Raw genomic sequence first — 19,571 nt, forward strand, 5'->3', positions numbered from 1 at the left:
GAATGACAGAAAAGGGGTCATTGGAATTAATGGCAAATTATTGATTTTTAAGAAAGCAGTTATTGAAGAAGAAACCAAGCATTCTAATAGGTTAATGAGTATGTTAGGGAGTGATACAGAGAAAAGAGCCCTTACTGGAAACCAGAGGGCCTGAGTTCCAGCATGGCCCTGCTGTTAAGTAGCCCTATGATCTTTTTAGCATGGTTTTGAACTTATTTTGTGGGGAGGGGAAGTCTTTACTTTAACATAATTTTAATTGACATGTAATAATTGTACATATCTATAGGACACAGAGTGATATTTCAATGCATGCATACAATGTATAATGATCAAATCAGGGTAATTAGCATATCAATCACCTCAAACATTTATCATTTCTTTGTGTTGGGTACATTCAAAATCCTCTCTTCTAGCTATTTGAGAATATATAATAAACTATTGTTAGCTATACTCACCCTACAGTGCTGTAGAACACCAGAACCTAGTCTTCCTATCTAGCTGCCATATGACATTTTAACCTTTCTCAAACTGTTTCCTAGTCTTCAAAATTCTATAAAATATCTTCAAACTCTCACTTTCAAAGATTCATACAAGCTACCTGTGTGCCTGAATCATACAGAGATATTGAGCCACATGTCTTTATCAGAAATAGGCCAATTTCACCACTTGTAACTTATGTGAAAGTGGGGCACTTTCTTGGTGTTTCCTAATATAGAGAAATTGAGACTACATTCATAGAAGATTTTCTCAAAGCAAACTAAGTTGATGATGTTCCTTCCTTCAGCCTCCTCCCACTCCCAGTCTATTATCCCTTACTTTTAAAAACTGAGGTAAGACATTATCCCTGGTATATCCGGTGACTCGTTCTATTGCTTGAAATCAGAGGATGCCACCAAAAGCCTTTTTTGGTTTGTTGAAATCAGTTGAGTAATATGAACAACCAATTCCCCTAAATCATGGCTCTCTAGCTAAATGTGATAATATACTTGTACAGGGACACCACTTCCTGAAACTCAGTGTCTCATCTCACATGCTCCCAAAATTTAGCCAGAAATATGTTATTCAAGAAGAACCCAGATGCACTGAAGCAAGAACATTTTGCTTTATCTGAGGGGCTTATATCTATTTGGGTCCCGTGGCAACACAAATTCAGAATCACTGACATGTTAAATATTACAAATTTTTTAGTTGGGTCCAGGCACATAGTCTGGTGATATATCCCAAGTGTAGGTGTGAAACAGTTCACTTTGACTGAATCCTCTGATTAAAGCTCAATAATACCATGCTTTATCTTTTAAAAAAAAAAAACCCACAAAGTAGTATATCTTTATCTTGCTGAGACGCCAGTACATTTTCCTGAAGTTTTCATCCCTTGTCTTTCCTCTTGGGAGGCTGGCCTGTTCTTTCTTAAGTATTCTTGCCTTATTAAACTCTAAAGAATATTGCAGAAAGGGAAGAATTTTTTTCAACTTTGTTTTTAAAGGGACTTACATAATACAGGTCTAAATTCAGTGGAGAAAAGGGGAAGAAAAGGACAATTATCATCTATTGTGCACTGGCTATATGCCAAACATGTTCACTTACATTATCTCACTCAAGCCTAACAATATTTTGTAGTAAATTTAGCTTTGATTTTAGAGATGAGAAAACTGAGGCTGGGAGAGGTTAAATCATTCTCTCAAGGTAAAGTGGCAAGTCATAAAACTGGGACTGAAACTAAAGCTGTCTGACTCCAAAGCTCAAGCTCTTTCCACACTACCATGCAGTTCAATCTAGTGGGAAAAAAAATCCACTCTTGAAAGCGTCTTAGCATTTTAAGCATAAATGTGTGTTAGTAGGGATCCTCTGGAGCTTCCAAATTCTATTTTATCTGCACTGAATTTTACACACACACACACACACACGTCTCTCTCTTATTTCCCCCTTCCTATTGAAATTCAGCACCGAGGACAGTTCCCGAATCATGTTTGCAGGAAGCTGTCCTTGGATTCTGTTAGAGCTCACACTCTCATTCTTGACTTCCCAAGTGGCACTGAGAAAGAGAGAAGGAAATGTAAGAAAGTATGAGATGGGATCCTCTCACACCATGGTGGAAATTAGCACATTTCCCAGAAGACCAAGATAAAAATGCATGTGAGAAGAACAAGAGAACCAAACAGATGGGGCAATAAAATGGAGGCGGAATGAGCTCATCAGGATTCCCAGCACACGGTTTAAGTCCATACTGGGCTCACAGCTGACCTGGGACCAGCCGACATAGTGAATGAGTGGGTGGTTACTATGCTGCAGCATCAGTTACACTAAGAGATTAGGTGGAGCTGATTCACTGCTGCAGATCTGCACGACTTTTCAAGTGGAGGAAAATCTGTGGGCCCTGGTCTCTGCCACTCACATAACCATCCTCATGGGTAGCATGAGTCATACATGCAGGATCTTTCAGGTAGACAAAGTTGTTGTGCTGTGAGTAAACCCAGTATGAGCTTTCGTGTTGTCGAAAGCAGGTTTTAACCACAACTACGGCGTCTCCGTGTATGAAGGTTTACCTGCTGTACTACAAAACGACCCTGCCTTTCCACATTCACCTTTGGCTACAGGTGGTTAATAACACACACAGAAAAAACAAGTTTCTGAAACGTTCCTCACACCAACAGTGATTCCTTCTTTTTCAAACTATCATGCTCTTGAGTACAGCCAAAGCACCTTTAGACAGTTGCGTCTAATCCCCTTATCTTTTTAAAATTATTATTATTATTTTGAGAAGGAGTCACGCTCTGTCACCAGGCTGGAGTGCAGTGGCATGATCTTGGCTCACTGCAACCTCTGCCTCCTGGGTTCAAGCGATTCTCCTGCCTCAGCCTCCCAAGTAGCTGGGACTACAGGCGGGTGCCACCACACCCAGCTAAATTTTGTATTTTTAGTAGAGACGGGGTTTCACCATGTTGGCCAGGATGGTCTCGATCTCTTGACCTCGTGATCTGCCTGCCTCGGCCTCCCAAAGTGCTGGGATTATAGGTGTGAACCACCGCACCCAACCCCCACTCCCTTATCTTATATGCAAGAAAACTGAAGTCCAGAGGAGAAATGACTTGCCCCAAACCACTTAGCTAGTGACAGAGTTAGAATGAGCACTAGATCCCTCATTCCTAAGCCAGCAGGCTTTTCATTGCACCAGGAAGATAAAATAAAACTGTAAATAGCATATACTCTGTTAACTAAGCCTCTAATTATACTGCCTCCAAAGAAAATAACATTTCAAATGTCTGGGTCTTTCCACTTGAGCTTTGGCAATTTCACTGATCACTTCTCATACTGGAATCTCTTTTAAGATGTTTAGGAGTAATTATATTGGGATATATGCTATTTTTACTCTTGTACACTGCTTTCTTTGTTCAGGAGGAAATTAGAATTCTGGAAAGATACTTGATTTTGTTTAATTATTAAAGGAACAAGCTTCTACTTCAAGTAGTTGCAAATATGAATGTATCAGTCTGTGTGTCAAGAAAGGATATATGGAACAATACAGGAATGATAATACTCTATTGTCACATCCAATTAAGGGCCACCTAGGTCTACAAGTAAAGAGGAACATCAAAGCTATGAGTGAAAATGGAAAAGTCACATCGTTATCTGAATAATTTTGAAAACGTCTGGATTTGGTGCCTTATGAATCATCTGAAATGTAACAAGGCATAAAGTGCTTTGCAACCCTGTTGCCTTCATTATTGTAATTTGTGCATATGTAGGTTTATTTGAACTTTTTCGAGTTTTCATCCAGCTGAAAAAGGATGTAGGAAGAATGAGTCCAGTCAAGGTCATACTTACAAGGTGAAACTGACACCTCCTGGGGATGCAGGCTAACAGAAACATGAGCCCATTACTCACCCCAAATCTCCCATCCATACCTTTTTCTGCTAATGAATATTCTTACCTGAACCATCATTACTTCCATTGTCCTCTGCTTTGGATACCTTGCAGACCAGGTTCCTGTCTCTCATTTTTATCCACGAAGAGATTTTCATGAATAGAACTTTTCTTATAATTTAGCAATAATGTCCTTGAAAACCCCACAACTATTTACATAATAGAAGTTATTGTTTGAAGTGCAAAGCAGGTCAGAATTTGGTTTCTAGAGATTAATCACTGCAGTCTAGTTTATATTATCATAATAATTTCATTTATTTTGGTACAATTTGCTTTCAGAATCAACCTCGGCTTCTGCGCACAAGTGACAAATCCATTTGTTTGTGGTATAATGGATAACGTGATTAATGACTTTGCAACAGGATTTCTTAAAAACATAGAGAGGAAAAGAAATAAAGATTTCCATTTATAAATGTGCAGTAAACCAGCTCAGTCTGTAGCTGTGCACCAAAATCCCTCTGAACTTGTTTTAAGCCACAGATTTGGAGAGATTCTGAAACAAATTTGCTCCTGACTTTTGGGGGTTTCTGCTCATATCTGCTGTCTCCAAGAAGCTGAGGGCAGTGGCCTCACTTTGAGGAAGTGGTGACACTGCGGGCCCTCCTGGTTACAAGGACGGGGCACTGTTGGACCACGTGGCTCCATCACGATGACTCCAGTTAGATGTCACCCCGCCCCCCGAGCTCAGGTCTTGCTGAATAAGGTCACCGCCCAGGGGGCAGTCGATGAACACGCGCGCGAGGGCTCTGCGAGTGGCCTCGTGACTTTGTCCCTAACTCCGGGTGTCCCCTCCTTCCCATCAGCGTCCGGCGCCTGGTCCTGGTCCCGGTCCCCGAGGCCCCCGGGATTCTTCCCGAGCGTTTTCCGAGTTGGCGCGGGGGGTGGAGGCGGGGCCATGGAGCGCGTCCCGGGGACCGTTGCATCCGGAGGCGGCCGTCGTGCGGCTCCTTGCCGCCTCGAGAGTGAGGTGGCCGGGCCTTGACGAGAAGGCCCACGCCTGCCGCGGGGGTGGCTCGCGATGGCAGTCGGGGTTCGAGTCCTGCCTGGGGGGCTGCTCCTGCTGGAGAAAACGCCTCCCTGAGGGCGGCGGCAAACGCGCAGCGAGGCCCCGTGCCGCGCCAGAAGCCACCCTAAGAAAGGGGCACCGGGACACCGAGGGGTTCCCACTTTCTCCTCAGCCTGTGACGCCCGCGTCCTCGGGTGGGTTCGAGGGGCGCCTGGGCACGGCCAGCAGAGGCTCTCGAGAGCCCCAATGTCGTTTTCCACCTCAGGCCTCCTTTCCTGAGGCAGAGCCCAGGACCTCGCGCTCTCGCCTCAGGCTCCGGCCCACGCTCCCGCCCGACCGCCAGGCGCGCAACGGAAAGCGCCCCCGCCCCGCTCCGCTCCGCCCACTGCGTGACGCGCACCCGGCCGAGCCAATCAGAGCTCGTGGCGCGCGCCCCACACGCCGGCCCCCTCCGCCCCTCAGCTTAAGAAAGGGCGCGCGGACCGGACAGGCCAGACTGCCGAGCAGCGCGGTGGGTGGGGCTGTGAGACGGCAGGAGACTTCTGCCCCGCGGTGCACGCGACCCTCGAGACGACAGTGCGGCTACTGCCAGCAGCGAAGGCGCCTCCCGCGGAGCGCCCCGACGGCGCCCGCTCGCCCATGCCGAGCTGAGCGCGGCAGCGGCGGCGGGATGCTGGCGCTGCTGGCCGCCAGCGTGGCGCTCGCCGTGGCCGCCGGGGCCCAGGACAGCCCGGCGCCCGGTAGCCGCTTCGTGTGCACGGCACTGCCCCCAGAGGCGGTGCACGCCGGCTGCCCGCTGCCCGCGATGCCCATGCAGGGCGGCGCGCAGAGTCCCGAGGAGGAGCTGAGGGCCGCGGTGCTGCAGCTGCGCGAGACCGTCGTGCAACAGAAGGAGACGCTGGGCGCGCAGCGCGAGGCCATCCGCGAGCTCACGGGCAAGCTAGCGCGCTGCGAGGGGCTGGCGGGCGGCAAGGCGCGCGGCGCGGGGGCCACGGGCAAGGACACTATGGGCGACCTGCCGCGGGACCCCAGCCACGTCGTGGAGCAGCTCAGCCGCTCGCTGCAGACCCTCAAGGACCGCCTGGAGAGCCTCGAGGTAGCGGCCCGCGGGGAGCGCGGGGGACCTAGAATGGGGACGCTCCCGAGTCGGGGGCGGAAGACTCGGGAGGATGGGGAAAGGGGGCCTGGCCCTGGGGAGGGTGTGATCGTCCGTGGGGGTGAGCTGGACTTGAGGGTGAAAGGCGGGGATCTAGATCCTGCTCGGGAACTCCCCTGCGTGGTATCCCTTCCCACACCGCTGCTCTTGCTGGAAGGAAACGTTTAAATTCCACCCCCGAGCGTCGGGACTGCCAGCGGGATCCGCCGAGCACTTCCCGAGGTCCGGGCTAGCGAACCCAGACGGCCAAGCCGCGGGCGCCAAATACCCGGGGACGCGGTAGCCTCTATCCTCTTGCAAATCTCCAAATCTCCGCGAGCCGGGATGCGCTCCCGCAGGCCGTGCGGGTTGCTGCGAGGCTGCCGCGGGAGGTCAGCTGCCCCGGGCATCTGGTGTTTCTTTCTTTAAATCAGGTCAGGCTGAGCTGGAGGGGGCGGAAGTCTGGGGGCGGAGGTCGCAGGGAGGCGAGCGCAGGGGGTTACCGGCGACCCCAGAGCGCGCATTAGAGGGGCAACCTCTGGTTAACTTCAAAGACTCCCGTGTCTGCAAGTTGGACCATTTTAAGGTGCTCTTCCGGATTGCTTCAGGGGAAGGGACCTCATTCCCTTCTCTCTCTCCCCCCCTCCCCCCTCCCCTTCCTCCCCCCCGCCCCCCCCGCTCCCGCCTTCGTCTCATCTCTATCTCTGAAGATGCGTGCAGTTTGGAACTTTGAGAGAAAAATCTTCAATTATTTTTCATCTTTAGGCTCCACCCTTTTTAAGAAGTGTGGACACTGCTGTTAATAGCCTTTGTGAAAATACTTCTCAGCAAAACTAGGTTTAAATTACAGGTGCTAATTATTGCAAAAATGACTCTAGGGTTTCTTTTGGCGTGAGGGCTGAATACAGTATTTCCAGCATCTGTATATCCCCTGATTCATTGTGATTGCTAACAGCTAACATTTCTGGAGCACTAAATATGAGTCAGGCACATCATTTAATTTTTTAATCCTTGGAACAATGAATGGCATGAGGCAGGTCCCATTATGTGCATTTCACAATTTGGAACACTTTGTGGAGAAAGGTAAATAGCTTGCCATGAACTCATGGGTAGGCAGCCTGCCACAGCCTCCAGAACCACATGATGGTAGGGGAGAAAGAGAAATAGGAAGTGAGGATTTAGAAACAGCATTAAAAACAAAGATTGCTGGAGTTCAGAATAGCAACGTTTTAGATCTGTCATTTTCCAGAAACATCTCTGCATGCATAGTTATTTACCTTGGTGCCAGACCGGAACTTGGGGGCTGTTTTCATTTCTAGGTGAAAGCTCCTTGGCTTTGTGTAACCATCGATTTACTCTTAAAAAAGAAAAAAATCCTAGAGCTGAGTTTTGGTCTCTACCCAACATAGAATTCTAGGTGTTGGTTAGAATGTTGACTTTTTAGTAAGAGGAGAAAAACGGCTTTTTGAGAAGGGAAAATGAGATTCACAAGTTTCAAATATTGCAGCAAAGTAATTCTTATCTGACTTTGAAATCTTTTCCATACCAAAAAAGCATCAGTGAGATGCTCCCCTGCCTGCCAGTGGCAAGATTCAGGGCTTGCGTTTTGGAAGCTTCTCCCTGTGTGGTCGGGCCATCACAGCCACATTTCACAATTTCTTTTTAACTCTTTCTGTGCCCCTCCCTCCTCCCCGGTGGCTGAAAGCACCAGCTCAGAGCAAACGTGTCCAATGCTGGGCTGCCCGGCGACTTCCGCGAGGTGCTCCAGCAGCGGCTGGGGGAGCTGGAGAGGCAGCTTCTGCGCAAGGTGGCAGAGCTGGAGGACGAGAAGTCCCTGCTGCACAATGAGACCTCGGCTCACCGGCAGAAGACCGAGAGCACCCTGAACGCGCTGCTGCAGAGGGTCACCGAGCTGGAGCGAGGTGTGTGCCTGGCCTGTTTCTCTGTCTGGCAGTGGCCTGATTTTCACCACTTGTGGTCAGACATGCGATTCTGGTTGATGGACAGCAGGGATTGTGACACCACATGGGCCTGGTTCCCGAGTGTGTGAGCAAATAATAAAGGCGACTGAACAAGGTCATCTCAGGAATGAGCTGCCAGCCCCACTGGCATTATCCAGGGAAAAGTGAATGTGTCCAGGACCAGCTTCGATAAGCAACCACACGGGCGTTTCAGTCCTTTGTTAACTAGTCATGGCAGCGGATTCTGTGTATCTTTCTCTTCTCTGCTCACACTGTGGTGAGTAAGTTTCTCCCACAGGAGACAGAGTGGGAGGGATCAGGGGATAATTCAGATTGCGTCATCAACCCCCAAACCACTGGGTGGCTTGGGTTTGAAGTTGTAGGTTTGCCCGTAGTGGGTGTTTATAAGACTGGAATTTTCCCAGATGCACTAACCTGATGAAGCCACTTCCCCATGACTCCGTTTCATGCATTGATAGGAGGATGCCCAATAGCAGAACATCCAATGACTTTGGCCGAGGTGGGGCAGATGGAGAAGGGGCTGGTGTTACTGTTCCATTTTACAGCCAGCATCCACAAGCCACAAGTCTCTTTCATCCCTTTCCTAGTCTCTTCCTACAGAAAAACCTATCCTTTCTTCCTGGCCCTTCTCAGAAAAAGGTGAGTATGGCTTACCTGTTAGATCTGTTAGATTCTTGAGTTTCCAAAAAATCTTCCTTTCTGTCTCCCCTCTGTTGCTGGGTGGCCTGAGGAGCCATCCCCGAAGGTAAAGCAGCCGTTGCTGTGGCCCTCCTCCCATGACAGGAGGAGGGAACGTCTAGGCACAGGTGAGCGTGGCTCCGTGGACCCAGCCTGAGCCACAGTGGATCCTCGGGACACCCAGGGTTATGGAGTTGGCACACTAAAGGTAGTTTGCCTCTCGAAAGGGGAGCTGTGGAACGAGAGGAGGGCTCCATGAGAGACCTTGGTGGCTGTAAACCTCCCTCTGCACAGTGGCCAAGTTGCCATGAGGAGGTGGGTAAATAGCAGAATAGTGAGCCAGAGCCTCAGTCATGCCAGGCGGGAGCTCAGACTCCTGGTATGCCCGTTTCATAGATGAGAAAAAGACTCCGTTCTCAGTGGGACATGTATCTTTTGGGGAGGGGGCCCAAAGTGGGTCCTGGGCCACTAGCTGGCAAACAGTGACAGTCACATCAACCTGCACCTCCCCCTTCTCTTTCTCTCACTCAAGGCCAATGTCATTTCACTGGGCTTACTCCTAAGGTAAGCCATCATCATGGCTTTGGCCACCCAGAAGCTGCCACTTTGTGACTGTCCTTTTCATCCCCAGCCTGTCCATTACCAGCCAGAAAGAAACAGTCAGGACTCAGACCCCGCCAGCCTGACTCCTGACCCTTTAGTTTCCCAGCAATCCCTCAGAGCTCATCTGGCACAGAGGGGAAGCTCACCTCTACGAGGGCAAAGACCCTGCTGGCCATTTATGCACCCCGGAGAGGCAGCCCAGCCTCTCTTCATCCCACCGTGGGAACTCTAGAATCCTTCTGTGAGCTCCACCAACTCAGCTCTGGGATGTGCTTTAAGGAAAGTGATCATTTGCAGACCAGTTTGTCTTCTGGGCAATTCTGAGTGTCCTGTTTGTGACAATTGTAGAGAGATGAGTAAACGCCCAGCCCTCCACATGTACTATGATTGGAAACGATGCCAAGTTTCTTAGACACATCCAGCTGAACCCAGAGTAGCTAGACCTTAACCTCACTACAGGCAGGGGGCCTTGGTGGGGGAACTCTGGCCTTTGGTCTATCAGCCTCCACCCCTTAGGGACCAGATGCTTGGCTGTGAGTTCCACACTTGGCATTCTGTAATCCCTGCCACGACCTTGCAAGGCAGGGATTAGTTCAGACGAGGGACTCAAGTCAGAGAGCTAAAGTGATGCCTGCATTCACGTTGCCAGCAGATTGCAGAGCTGGGAGTGAAGTTGGTGGGGCCCCAGAGGAGTGATGGAGGCTGCAGCCTGGAGCGGTGTGTGGGCCCCAGCCCTGCTGCGTCAGAGGCTCCTTGGAGCCCCCAGCAAGCGCCTGACCCCTGGCATATGGATGCCCCTGCCGCCCAGGGCCCAGGGTTGCTTGCTTTTCTTTGCTGCAAGACCTGTTCCTCTGCAAGGGCCTCCAGAGTCCAGGCCAGCTGTCCAGGCACTGCCCGGCTCAGTGTTGAAATAAATGTTGCTGCTGAGAAAACCAAAGCTGCCTCTCTTCCAGCCCCAGGCTGCCCACCCCCTGCTGAGCCTCTCCGCCACCTGCAGTGTCTGATTTATTGGTCAGGCCTTTTAATTCCTTAATTGGTTTTAACCAAGTTTCCTCCAAACCGCCAAGCTGTTTTATTTAAATAAAAGGCACTGGCTCTCAGGGTACAGGCCCCCTCCTCTGCCCCTCGGCTCTTCCAGCTCTAATTAAACCTATCTGTTGTCACCAAGCTAACAATATTACCCACACGGAGTCATATCAGATTGGCAAGGCTGCCCTCCCGCAAGTATAGCAGCCATTTCTCTTTATTAGACAATGATGCCTTCATTAAGGACATGGTCATTTGCCACTTGAAGATTAAGTGTGAGTGGCTACGTGTCGTGGAAAGAGGGACTTGCGGCCCCTGGCCTGTCATTCACTAGCTGTGTGACCTTGGATACGTCACCTCACTTCGCTGAGCCTCCGAGCCTCAACTGTGCAACCTGCAAAAATGGGGGAGTAGAGACACTCTGGTTCTCTCTCTCAGTTTTGCTTTTCAGCCTAATGAGGGACTAGTCCCAGCCTTCACTCTGGCCTGGCCCCTTGACTTCTTGGGGGAGCAGGTCTTCCCAGCCCTCGCCAGGTGCCCAGCAGCTCTGCAGTGGCATCGAGAGGTGCCCATCCTTAAGAGGTCAGGAGCAATCGGGAGGCCACCATTGGCAGATATGAGTACATGCAACACGTGAAGCCCAGATTCTAGAACGTACATACTGCCTGTTCCAGAGAGGTTAGGAAGGGGATAGGGGGTTCTTCTGTGCCCCTTTGCAGAAACCCTCCTTAGATAGATGTGAACTGCGGCCCCCAAGAGCCTTTCGTGTGTATTATTCACTCTGAGGGACAATGAGTTTGGGGGATTGTGGTGGAGAAAGGTTTATCTATTCTGGCTCATGTTGTGCAGTAGGGACTGATTTAACTCCACAGTGACACAGGCAGTTCTGGCTCCAGAGAGCCCGCCTGTCTCTGATGGCCTCGGAGACTGTCTGAGCCCTTGTGGATGCTTAACCAACACTTGTTGAATGAGTGAAGGGCGTTTAGATTCCTTCAACGGCAGGGTCTGGTTCTCAAATAAGAGGGCCGCCTTTGCCATGACAGCTGGCACAATCAAATGGTGTCCTGCAAACTTTGGAATCCATGATGCCTGGACAAAGGCTGCCGTTGTGGTTTACTTAATTTTGAACTTCAACCAAGGCTGCCTTGGAAATATTGTAAACCCATTCTAGAGTTTGTTTTCAAGGATTTTAGAAGCGCCAATGACATAGGGGTGGCGGGTGGAATCTCACCAATTCCAGGAAGGTCTGGAAGGGCCAAGGCTGTGACCAGGTGTGTTCCCCTAAATGAGGAGAGACACCTGCGGTTGCCCTGCCTCCCACTGGCTCCAGACTACAGGAAATGATCAATAAACTCAGTCTTCTCTTGAGGAGGAAAAGAGCAAAGTGCTTTTCGTCAGGGATTTAGACCAAAAAGCCACTTTTGAGTTAAGTTATGGAGTCAAGACCCGGGAGCCTGACTGCTTCACCTCGGCAGTGGTAATTCTTTCATGTGAGGAGTGACACAGACTCACTCACTTGACAAGTGTTTATTGGGTGCCTGGGTCCCTGTAAGACTTCCTTCTTCTAAGCCCAAGTCTCCAGGGTTCCTAGATCCTGCGAAGATTTCAAGGAAATATCTGAAGTTATAAGATGTGGCTAAGGACGCAGTTTCTGGCTTAACACAAGAAAATTAAATCTACCTTTCTTCTGCTCCTTCCTCAAGCTTTCTAGTCACCTAATATGACTTATGAAAAGAGAGTATTAACTAGAAGGAACCAGACAGAGCCTCTGTCACCCAGGTGGGAGTGCAGTGATGCAATCATAGCTCACTGCAGCCTGGACCTCCTAGGCTCAAGCGATCCACCTCAGCCTCCTGAGTAGGTGGAACCACAGGTGTGTGCCACCCTGCCCAGCTAATTTTTATATTTTTTTGTAGAGATGAAGTCTTGCCGTATTGCCCAGGCTGTTCTTGAACTCCTGGGCTCAAGCAGTCTTCCCACCTCAGCCTCCCAAAGCACTGGGATTACAGGCATGAGCCACTGCACTTGGCTAATTTTTTAAATTTTTTGTAGAGACAGGGTCTTGCTATGTTGCACAGGCTGGTCTCGAACTCTTGGCCTCAAGCAATCCTCCTGCCTCGGCCTCCCAAAATGCTGATATTATAGGTGTGAGCCACTGCACCCATCCAAGAGCTTTTTTTCTTCTAGATTTCAAGAGGCCTCTTTTCCTGTCCTAAAAGATGGAGCTAAATTCTCTAACGTGCCCCACGCAGTGCCCACAAAATCTTCCTTTTCTTTCCTTTTCTGGGCGTCCTTGGGGCCCTGTACTTGCTGTCACCTGTGTCTGGGGTTCTCTTCTGCAGGTCTTTCCAGGCCTTCCCTGCATCCTCTGCCTTCCCTCCCCCGGCCACTCCCCGTCTTAGCAGGAGCCACTGCCTGGACTTCCCTCGCGTACCTGCTGCTGGTTTCATGTCACCTTCCCTGCCTGAATGTAAGCTCCCTAAGGACAAGGACTCCATCTTGTGTCCTGAATCCTGCCAGACTTCAGCCTTTTATCAGTGGCTGGTGTGGAGCGGTCTTTGGTCGCTTGCTGGAGGGTCCATCAAGGCTGTGTGAGGGACCTTCTTGTGGGTCTAGCAAGATGTGGCTCTGGGCCGTGCTGGTGGGTGGTGGGGTGGCCTAACGCGCTGCTGGCCTCTCTTCCTCCCAACCCCCAGGCAGCAGCGCCTTTAAGTCACCAGATGCATTCAAGGTGTCCCTCCCGCTCCGCACAAACTACCTATACGGCAAGATCAAGAAGACGCTGCCTGAGCTGTACGCCTTCACCATCTGCCTGTGGCTGCGGTCCAGCGCCTCACCAGGCATTGGCACCCCCTTCTCCTATGCGGTGCCGGGGCAGGCCAACGAGATCGTGCTGATCGAGTGGGGCAACAACCCCATCGAGCTGCTCATCAACGACAAGGTGAGGCCCGCCTGCACCGCCACCCTCCCCAGAACCCATCATGTGGTGGAGGGAGCCACAGCCCCCACCCCAGCCGTCCTCGCCCTCCTCGGGCCACACAGCAGTGTCCCAGACATGGGACTGCGGGGCTGTCCTCCTCGAGGTGGGGATAGCTTTGCACACGCCGGGCGGCTCACAGGGGTGGGGTGGGGAGGGGCCGAGCTGTGAGTCCAACCACGAAGCTGCAGAAGGTCCAGGCACCTAGGCCATGGAAGGGCAGAAGGAACAGATCTCCGTGTGCAGCCTGGATTGAGAGAGGACCTCAGGCCGGTCAGTGAGGGCTGTTCCCCAGGGCCACACTGATTAAGGGGGTGTGTGTGTCTCAGTGTAAGAGACTCCCCACAAGCATATTTTCATGGGGGTCAGGTTTCTAGAGATATAATTTACATACAGCAAAGTGTACCCATTTTAATGTACAATTCAGGAAGTTTTAACAAATGCACACAGTTATGTAACCACCACCATGATGAAAAAATATAAAACAGTTCCATCGCCCCCCAAAACCCCCTCATACCCCTTCATAGTTAACTCTGATCCCAGCCCCAGCCCATGGCCATTGCTGACCTGTTATGTATACCCATGGTCTTGCCTTTTCCAGAGCAAATGCTCCTTCTTAATAGACTGCTTGGTTTTGGCATTCAGGAGTGGTCTTCTCAAGGGCTGGGCATGGTAGCTCATGCCTGTAATCCCAGTGTGTTGGGAGGCCGAGGCAGGAGGATTGCTTGAGCCCAGGAGTTCAAGAGCAGCCTGGGCAACATAGCAAGACCCCTTCTCTACAAAAAATTAGAAAGTTAGCTAGGTGTGGTGGTGTGCACCTGTAGTTCCAGCTACTCGGGAGGCTGAGGCAGGAAGATGGCTTTGAGCCCAGGATGTCGAGGCTGCAATGAACTATGATCGCACCACTGTACTCCAGCCTGGGTGACAGAGCGATACCCTGTCTCAAAAAAAAAAAAAAGGCCACTTTGGGCCTCCTGGGGACCTCTCACAGCCCTGCTTCCAAACTTTCATTCTAATGGCAGACTCCATATAACAAAAAGAACATTCTCAGAACCTGTCCGGATTTGGGCATTTGAGTGGCTACGCAAACTCCCTGCCACCCGGGCCACCCCTGGTGGAGGCAGGGGCAGTTCAGCCCCTCACTCTGTTTGTCCTCACTGAACTGCCCTGGGTGGAGTCTGTCGAGGTTTTAAAAACGCTGTGGCATCAGCCTGCTGGGCTCCTCCTAGATAGACCGCCTTGCCTGAGCCAGGGGTTAATAATTGTTCTAAATAACACCCTATGACACAGTGGGGCTAAGAGCCTTGTTGTCCTCTGGGTTTGGACGGCTTGTAAACATCGAATTCCTGGGAGGGAGGCTTCGGGTTGCTAGGAGACCAGCAGCAACAACGCGGTGGTTCATAGGCAAGCCTGCATGGAAAGTGCTTGCAGGACCGCCAGGGACCCGGCCAGTGGCAGCATCCTCCCCCCAGTTCCTCGCGCTGTCCGTGAGTTCCCTGCTCACACAGATACTCACACACGTGCCGCTGCGCAGGGAGGATGGGGCACACCCGCAGCACACAGACAGATCCCTGCGTGCCATCGTGGAGGTTTGGGACTTGGCGTGAGGAATGAGGATCTCTAGTCTGTTTTCCAAGGAGACTGGCCCCATGGAACGCTGACTTCCCGAGGTTCTCTGGCATGGAGAGCTCAGGGCCAGCGTGGGGGTGTTGACCCTCACATCTGTTCGGTCCTCAGCCACGCCAGGCACCAAGGGTGTCCCATTAATGTGAGGGCTGCTCTGGGGTCAGGGTTTCCACCAAGGCTGCCCCCTTTCATGTTCTCCACGCATGACCCCAGGTGACAGGAGGAGCAGTGTGGCCCAGGGGAACTGTGGGGTGTCCTTCCTGCTTCCTGCCCTGGGGGACCCCCAGGGCATGGGCCCAGCAGGTCCTTACCTGCACATTGCTGCTCACAGGTTGCGCAGCTGCCCCTGTTTGTCAGTGACGGCAAGTGGCACCACATCTGTGTCACCTGGACGACACGGGATGGCATGTGGGAGGCATTCCAGGACGGAGAGAAGCTGGGCACTGGGGAGAACCTGGCCCCCTGGCACCCCATCAAGCCTGGGGGTGTGCTGATCCTTGGACAAGAGCAGGTGGGTGCAGGGCGGGTGCAGGTGGGCACAGGGTGGGTGCAGGTGGGCACAGGGCGGGTGCAGGGTGGGTGTGGGTGGGCACAGGGTGGGCACAGGTGGGTGCAGGATGAGCACAGGGTGGCCGTGCGCCCTTCCAGGGATGGTGCGAGGAGGGTCCAACCGAGCAGCATGAGGCCAGGCCTGCAGCTGTTCCTGCTCCCGGCCCCAGCTATTGGCCCCTCAGACCTGGCCACAGTGTCCTGACAGCCAGGTCGGGGGAGTGAGAACCCCCGCAGCCTGGCCCTTGCTGTCCTGTGGTTAGAGGTTGGGCGTGGGGTCACGGCCTGCATGGCAGGGACCAGGTGGGTGTGTGGTTCAAACAGATTCCAAATAGAACCTGGCACAGAGGGGTGTGAGTGTCCCTGTGGTCATGGGTCATCTCGTGACACAGGCTCCAGCTTCCATCTGGGAGGAGGCTGTGTGAGGGACCCTCCTGGGATGCTCATGGTACCGACTCAGGATTGTGGGGCTGGTGTCTTCCAGGAGCCCCCTGCTCAGGGTCTTAACCCTGATACCCAGCAAGGGGCACTTAGGTAATCCATAGTGGGTGCTCAGCCTGTGGGGGAGACAGGGATGAAAGGGTGGCACCTCAAAGTGCCCTCAAGAAACTTACCATCTAGGGGAGGGAATGGCTAAGCTGGCTGTCTGGTCTAGGACAGATGAGTGTTGGCATTCCAGTCTGTATTTGGGTTTTTGATGATGGACAGTGGGGAGTAGATGCCAGGTGCACTGGGGGGCTTTGAGTCTGGTTCCTTCTTGGCCCACTCCTCCCTCAATTTCCCCTGCTACATCTCCGCTGGGAGGGGCTGGGAGTCATGAGACCTGGCTCTGATCCTGGCTTTGGGACTTTGAGCAGTGTCTTCCCTTACCAGCCTCAGTTTCCCCTGTATAAAATGGGGAGATTTGAGCGATGCCACCTCCCAGTTCTGACATGCCTGGGAGCTTCAGAACCTACAGAAACAGGTAGTGTTGGTCAGAGCTGGGGGGCATCAGAGAAATGCCCAAATCTCCTGTCTGCAGCCCGTGTGCAGGGGGACTTGTGAACCGGCCCTGACGCAGCTCTCTTGTTCCCATTCCCCAGGACACCGTAGGGGGTAGGTTTGATGCCACTCAGGCATTTGTCGGGGAGCTCAGCCAGTTCAACATATGGGACCGCGTCCTTCGCGCACAAGAAATTGTCAACATCGCCAACTGCTCCACAAACATGCCGGGCAACATCATCCCGTGGGTGGACAATAACGTCGATGTGTTCGGAGGGGCCTCCAAGTGGCCCGTGGAGACGTGTGAGGAGCGTCTCCTTGACTTGTAGCCGCCTTCTCCTCTGTCCAGGAGGCCGGGATCAGGCTGTTGCCATGGAAGTTCAGGGCCATAGACTCCCCCACTTAAACTCTTGTCAGTCTGGGCTCAGGGTTCCCAGAGCTCATTCCCCAGGAATCTCTAAGACCAGGGCTGGGGCAGTGTCTGTCACTGACTTGTTTGTTCCCTACCAAGATTCTGTTGCTGTTTGAAGTAGTGCCAGGGTCCCCTGGGAAGATGCCCCCAAGACACGAGTGGGTGGATATCTGCCTTCCTGCTGCAAGTGGAGGCAGGTCCAGCAGCCCCTCTTCAGAGCCCCTGTAATTGCTATCGCAGCCTGAGTCCTGCCGCCTTCCAGTTCCTTGGTGTCCTGTGCACCCCTTCTGTCTGTCCGCTTTCATGGCTGTGCAGCCGTCCCGCTGGAGTGGCCATGTCCCTTGTGCATTGAGTGCGTCCCCGCTGGTGACTAAGCTCGCAGCAAGCGGCTACCCCCCGATCTGCAAAAGGGCCTCTCCCTTTGTGTTCTATACATTGTGAATCTTCCCGTCTGAAGAACGCCCAGCCTGCCCAGACAAAGCCCTGCCTTCCCCAAAGCAGAGAGGCTGTCTGTGTCTCCAGAAAGGGGGCATCGGGGCGGAAGGGGGGCTCAGAAAGGAGAAGGGCTGTGATCTCCGGTCCCTTCCCCCATCATCCTTCCTTAGACTGATGCTTTGACTGAATCATCACTAGCTATGGCATTAAAAGGCCTCTCTTCTCATCTGGTGCCAAAGGTTCCGTTGCAGCTTTTTACAACCATCCGGTGTGGTTTGGAGGATTTGGTTTTTTTTTTCCCAACAGAAAAGAACAGCCATTAGAAGAAGGCTCCCATTTTCTGATGTTCCGCCCCACTGTGAAGAGTGTGCTCGTTTTAAATTCATGTTGATTCTTGTAAGCACTGGACTGTCTTCATCAAGTATTTCCCTACAGAACTCCTCAAGAAAACAGAGATCATTTGGCTAGAGATTGTCTGAGTGACTCCAAGCTACTCACTGTATTGGACGGGAGTAGTAACTTATTTTAAAGATAAAGTGACAAAGTGGGGAAATTTATAAAGCTAAATATTATATATTTTATTTTTCATACATGTTTGAAGTGCAAATCTGTGGATATTCCATTTGTAGGACCAAGTCGACATGCCCATCCTGACATTGTATGCTACGAGAACTCTTCTGATGATGGAATTTCGATTAAAGTGCACTGAAAGATGCTTCTGTGTTTGTCTTCCTCATGTTCTGGGGCTGAAGGTGGGAAGGGGTAGGGCTTTGCAACTTCTGGCAGAAGGATGATGTCTCTGGTTTGCCGCAGCCTGCATCTGGTGGGTTTGGGGGCGCTGAGGATGGTTAGAGGAGGGTGTGGTCCAGCTGTCCATCCTTCCTATTTCAATGCCTGGCTCAGGCTGTGGGTGCCTGGCAGGCTCTGCCCAGGCTCCTTGTCCCCAGCCCACCCCTGTCTTCTCAACCAGGAGAGCCAGCTTAGCTAGAAGACCTGCGGCCACCTTCCAGGTGTGGTACCTGCTTAGCGTCTACTCTGTGTAGGTGTTCTTTAGACATCATCTCATTGAATCCTCCCTGAATGAGCTAATCCCATTTTACAGGTGAATACACAACAATTAAAGCTATTTTGGGATCATGCAGCCGATAGAGGATAGAGCTGGGCTCAAAGCCGTCCTGTGGCTCTGAGGGCTCTGTCCCTTCCACTGCTCACTCCAAGGGGCCCAGTGCCATTGTGTCCTCCCAGATCCGCCTCTCTGTGCTCACCTGGCCCTGGCTGGTGCGTTGATGGTCTCACAAGCATTAGATCCCCCCCCACCGCCCACCACCACCACCACCTCTTTCCACTTTTGTCGTTTTACTCTGTCTTGGTAGCTGCAGAATGTAACTTAGTTTGTCCCTTTTCCAAGTAGCAATGTCAATTTCTATTATAATTGCGGAGCAGAGCCTAATCTTGGAGCCAACTGACAACATATGCCAGATGTACTTGATACCAAGGCTGAAATGGAAGCCATAACCTCTAAAACCAAGACCGGCAGGTCACAGAGGTTCCTGGAGTCCATTTTTGATGTTGTGAAGTATAACTTGGCAAGAACTGAATACCACTGGTGTTGGGTAGAACATGAAATGAGGCCAGATATCCTGCTCGGGGACCTTTGAAACTCAAAAGTGCTGAGACCAGGCGGAGAGCAGTTTGTTTTGAATCTCCTTCATGCTGGAAACACCAGCTACCCAGATCTCCCCCTGAAAGGTGCTGAGGGGTTTCCTCACTTCATATGCATGCCAGGTGCTGAGCCAGCCCAACTTTTTTCCCAGGCACTGCCTCCCACAAGAGCATCGCTTTGCATCAGGGCTTTGGAAACCCTGCTGAGCCAGATAACTTCCTCCCTGCAACTGGAAGAGCTTTGAGCCCACAACATGGGATCAAACTGCTCCTTGCTGATCTGACCCGAAGATGAGAGAACCACCTCTCCATATCATAGCCGCACACCGGTCCTTCTGTTGGCAGTTTGGTCCTCCTGACATACAAGCAGAGACAAGAATCATTTATGCAATCCAGCAAGTTCCTTATGCCTTGATCCTCCCATGTGAAGGAGACCTGTGGCCTCAGTTTCCCCGACTCAAGACTCTTTTTGTTTGTTTGTTTGTTTGTTTGAGACGGAGTCTCGCTCTGTCGCCCAGGCTGGAGTGCAGTGGTGCGATCTCGGCTCACTGCAACTTCCACCTCCCAGGTTCACGCCA

At 51.7% G+C, this 19,571-nt stretch overlaps 1 protein-coding gene across 1 annotated transcript; it reads left to right on the forward strand.

The window, feature by feature from the left end:
- Positions 1–4,555: 4,555 nt before the first annotated feature.
- On the forward strand, positions 4,556–18,046 carry NPTX2 (neuronal pentraxin 2). Its single transcript, XM_034964494.2, has 5 exons — positions 4,556–6,023; positions 7,768–7,984; positions 13,048–13,292; positions 15,286–15,465; positions 16,586–18,046. Exons 1-5 carry the CDS (start codon positions 5,598–5,600, stop codon positions 16,811–16,813), a joined length of 1,296 nt encoding a protein of 431 aa, XP_034820385.2. The 5' UTR covers positions 4,556–5,597; the 3' UTR covers positions 16,814–18,046.
- Positions 18,047–19,571: the final 1,525 nt, after the last annotated feature.

The sequence above is a fragment of the Pan paniscus genome, chromosome 6 (genome assembly GCF_029289425.2).
Source record: "Pan paniscus chromosome 6, NHGRI_mPanPan1-v2.0_pri, whole genome shotgun sequence".
In the NCBI taxonomy this organism is placed as follows: domain Eukaryota; kingdom Metazoa; phylum Chordata; class Mammalia; order Primates; family Hominidae; genus Pan; species Pan paniscus.

Coding starts and splice junctions, on each gene's coding strand:
- NPTX2 (XM_034964494.2), top strand. CDS start 5,598: ATGCTGGCGCTGCTGGCCGCCAGCGTGGCGCTCGCCGTGGCCGCCGGG. Junction 7,985..13,047: donor GGTCACCGAGCTGGAGCGAG/GTGTGTGCCTGG, acceptor CCCAACCCCCAG/GCAGCAGCGCCTTTAAGTCA. Junction 15,466..16,585: donor TGATCCTTGGACAAGAGCAG/GTGGGTGCAGGG, acceptor CCCATTCCCCAG/GACACCGTAGGGGGTAGGTT.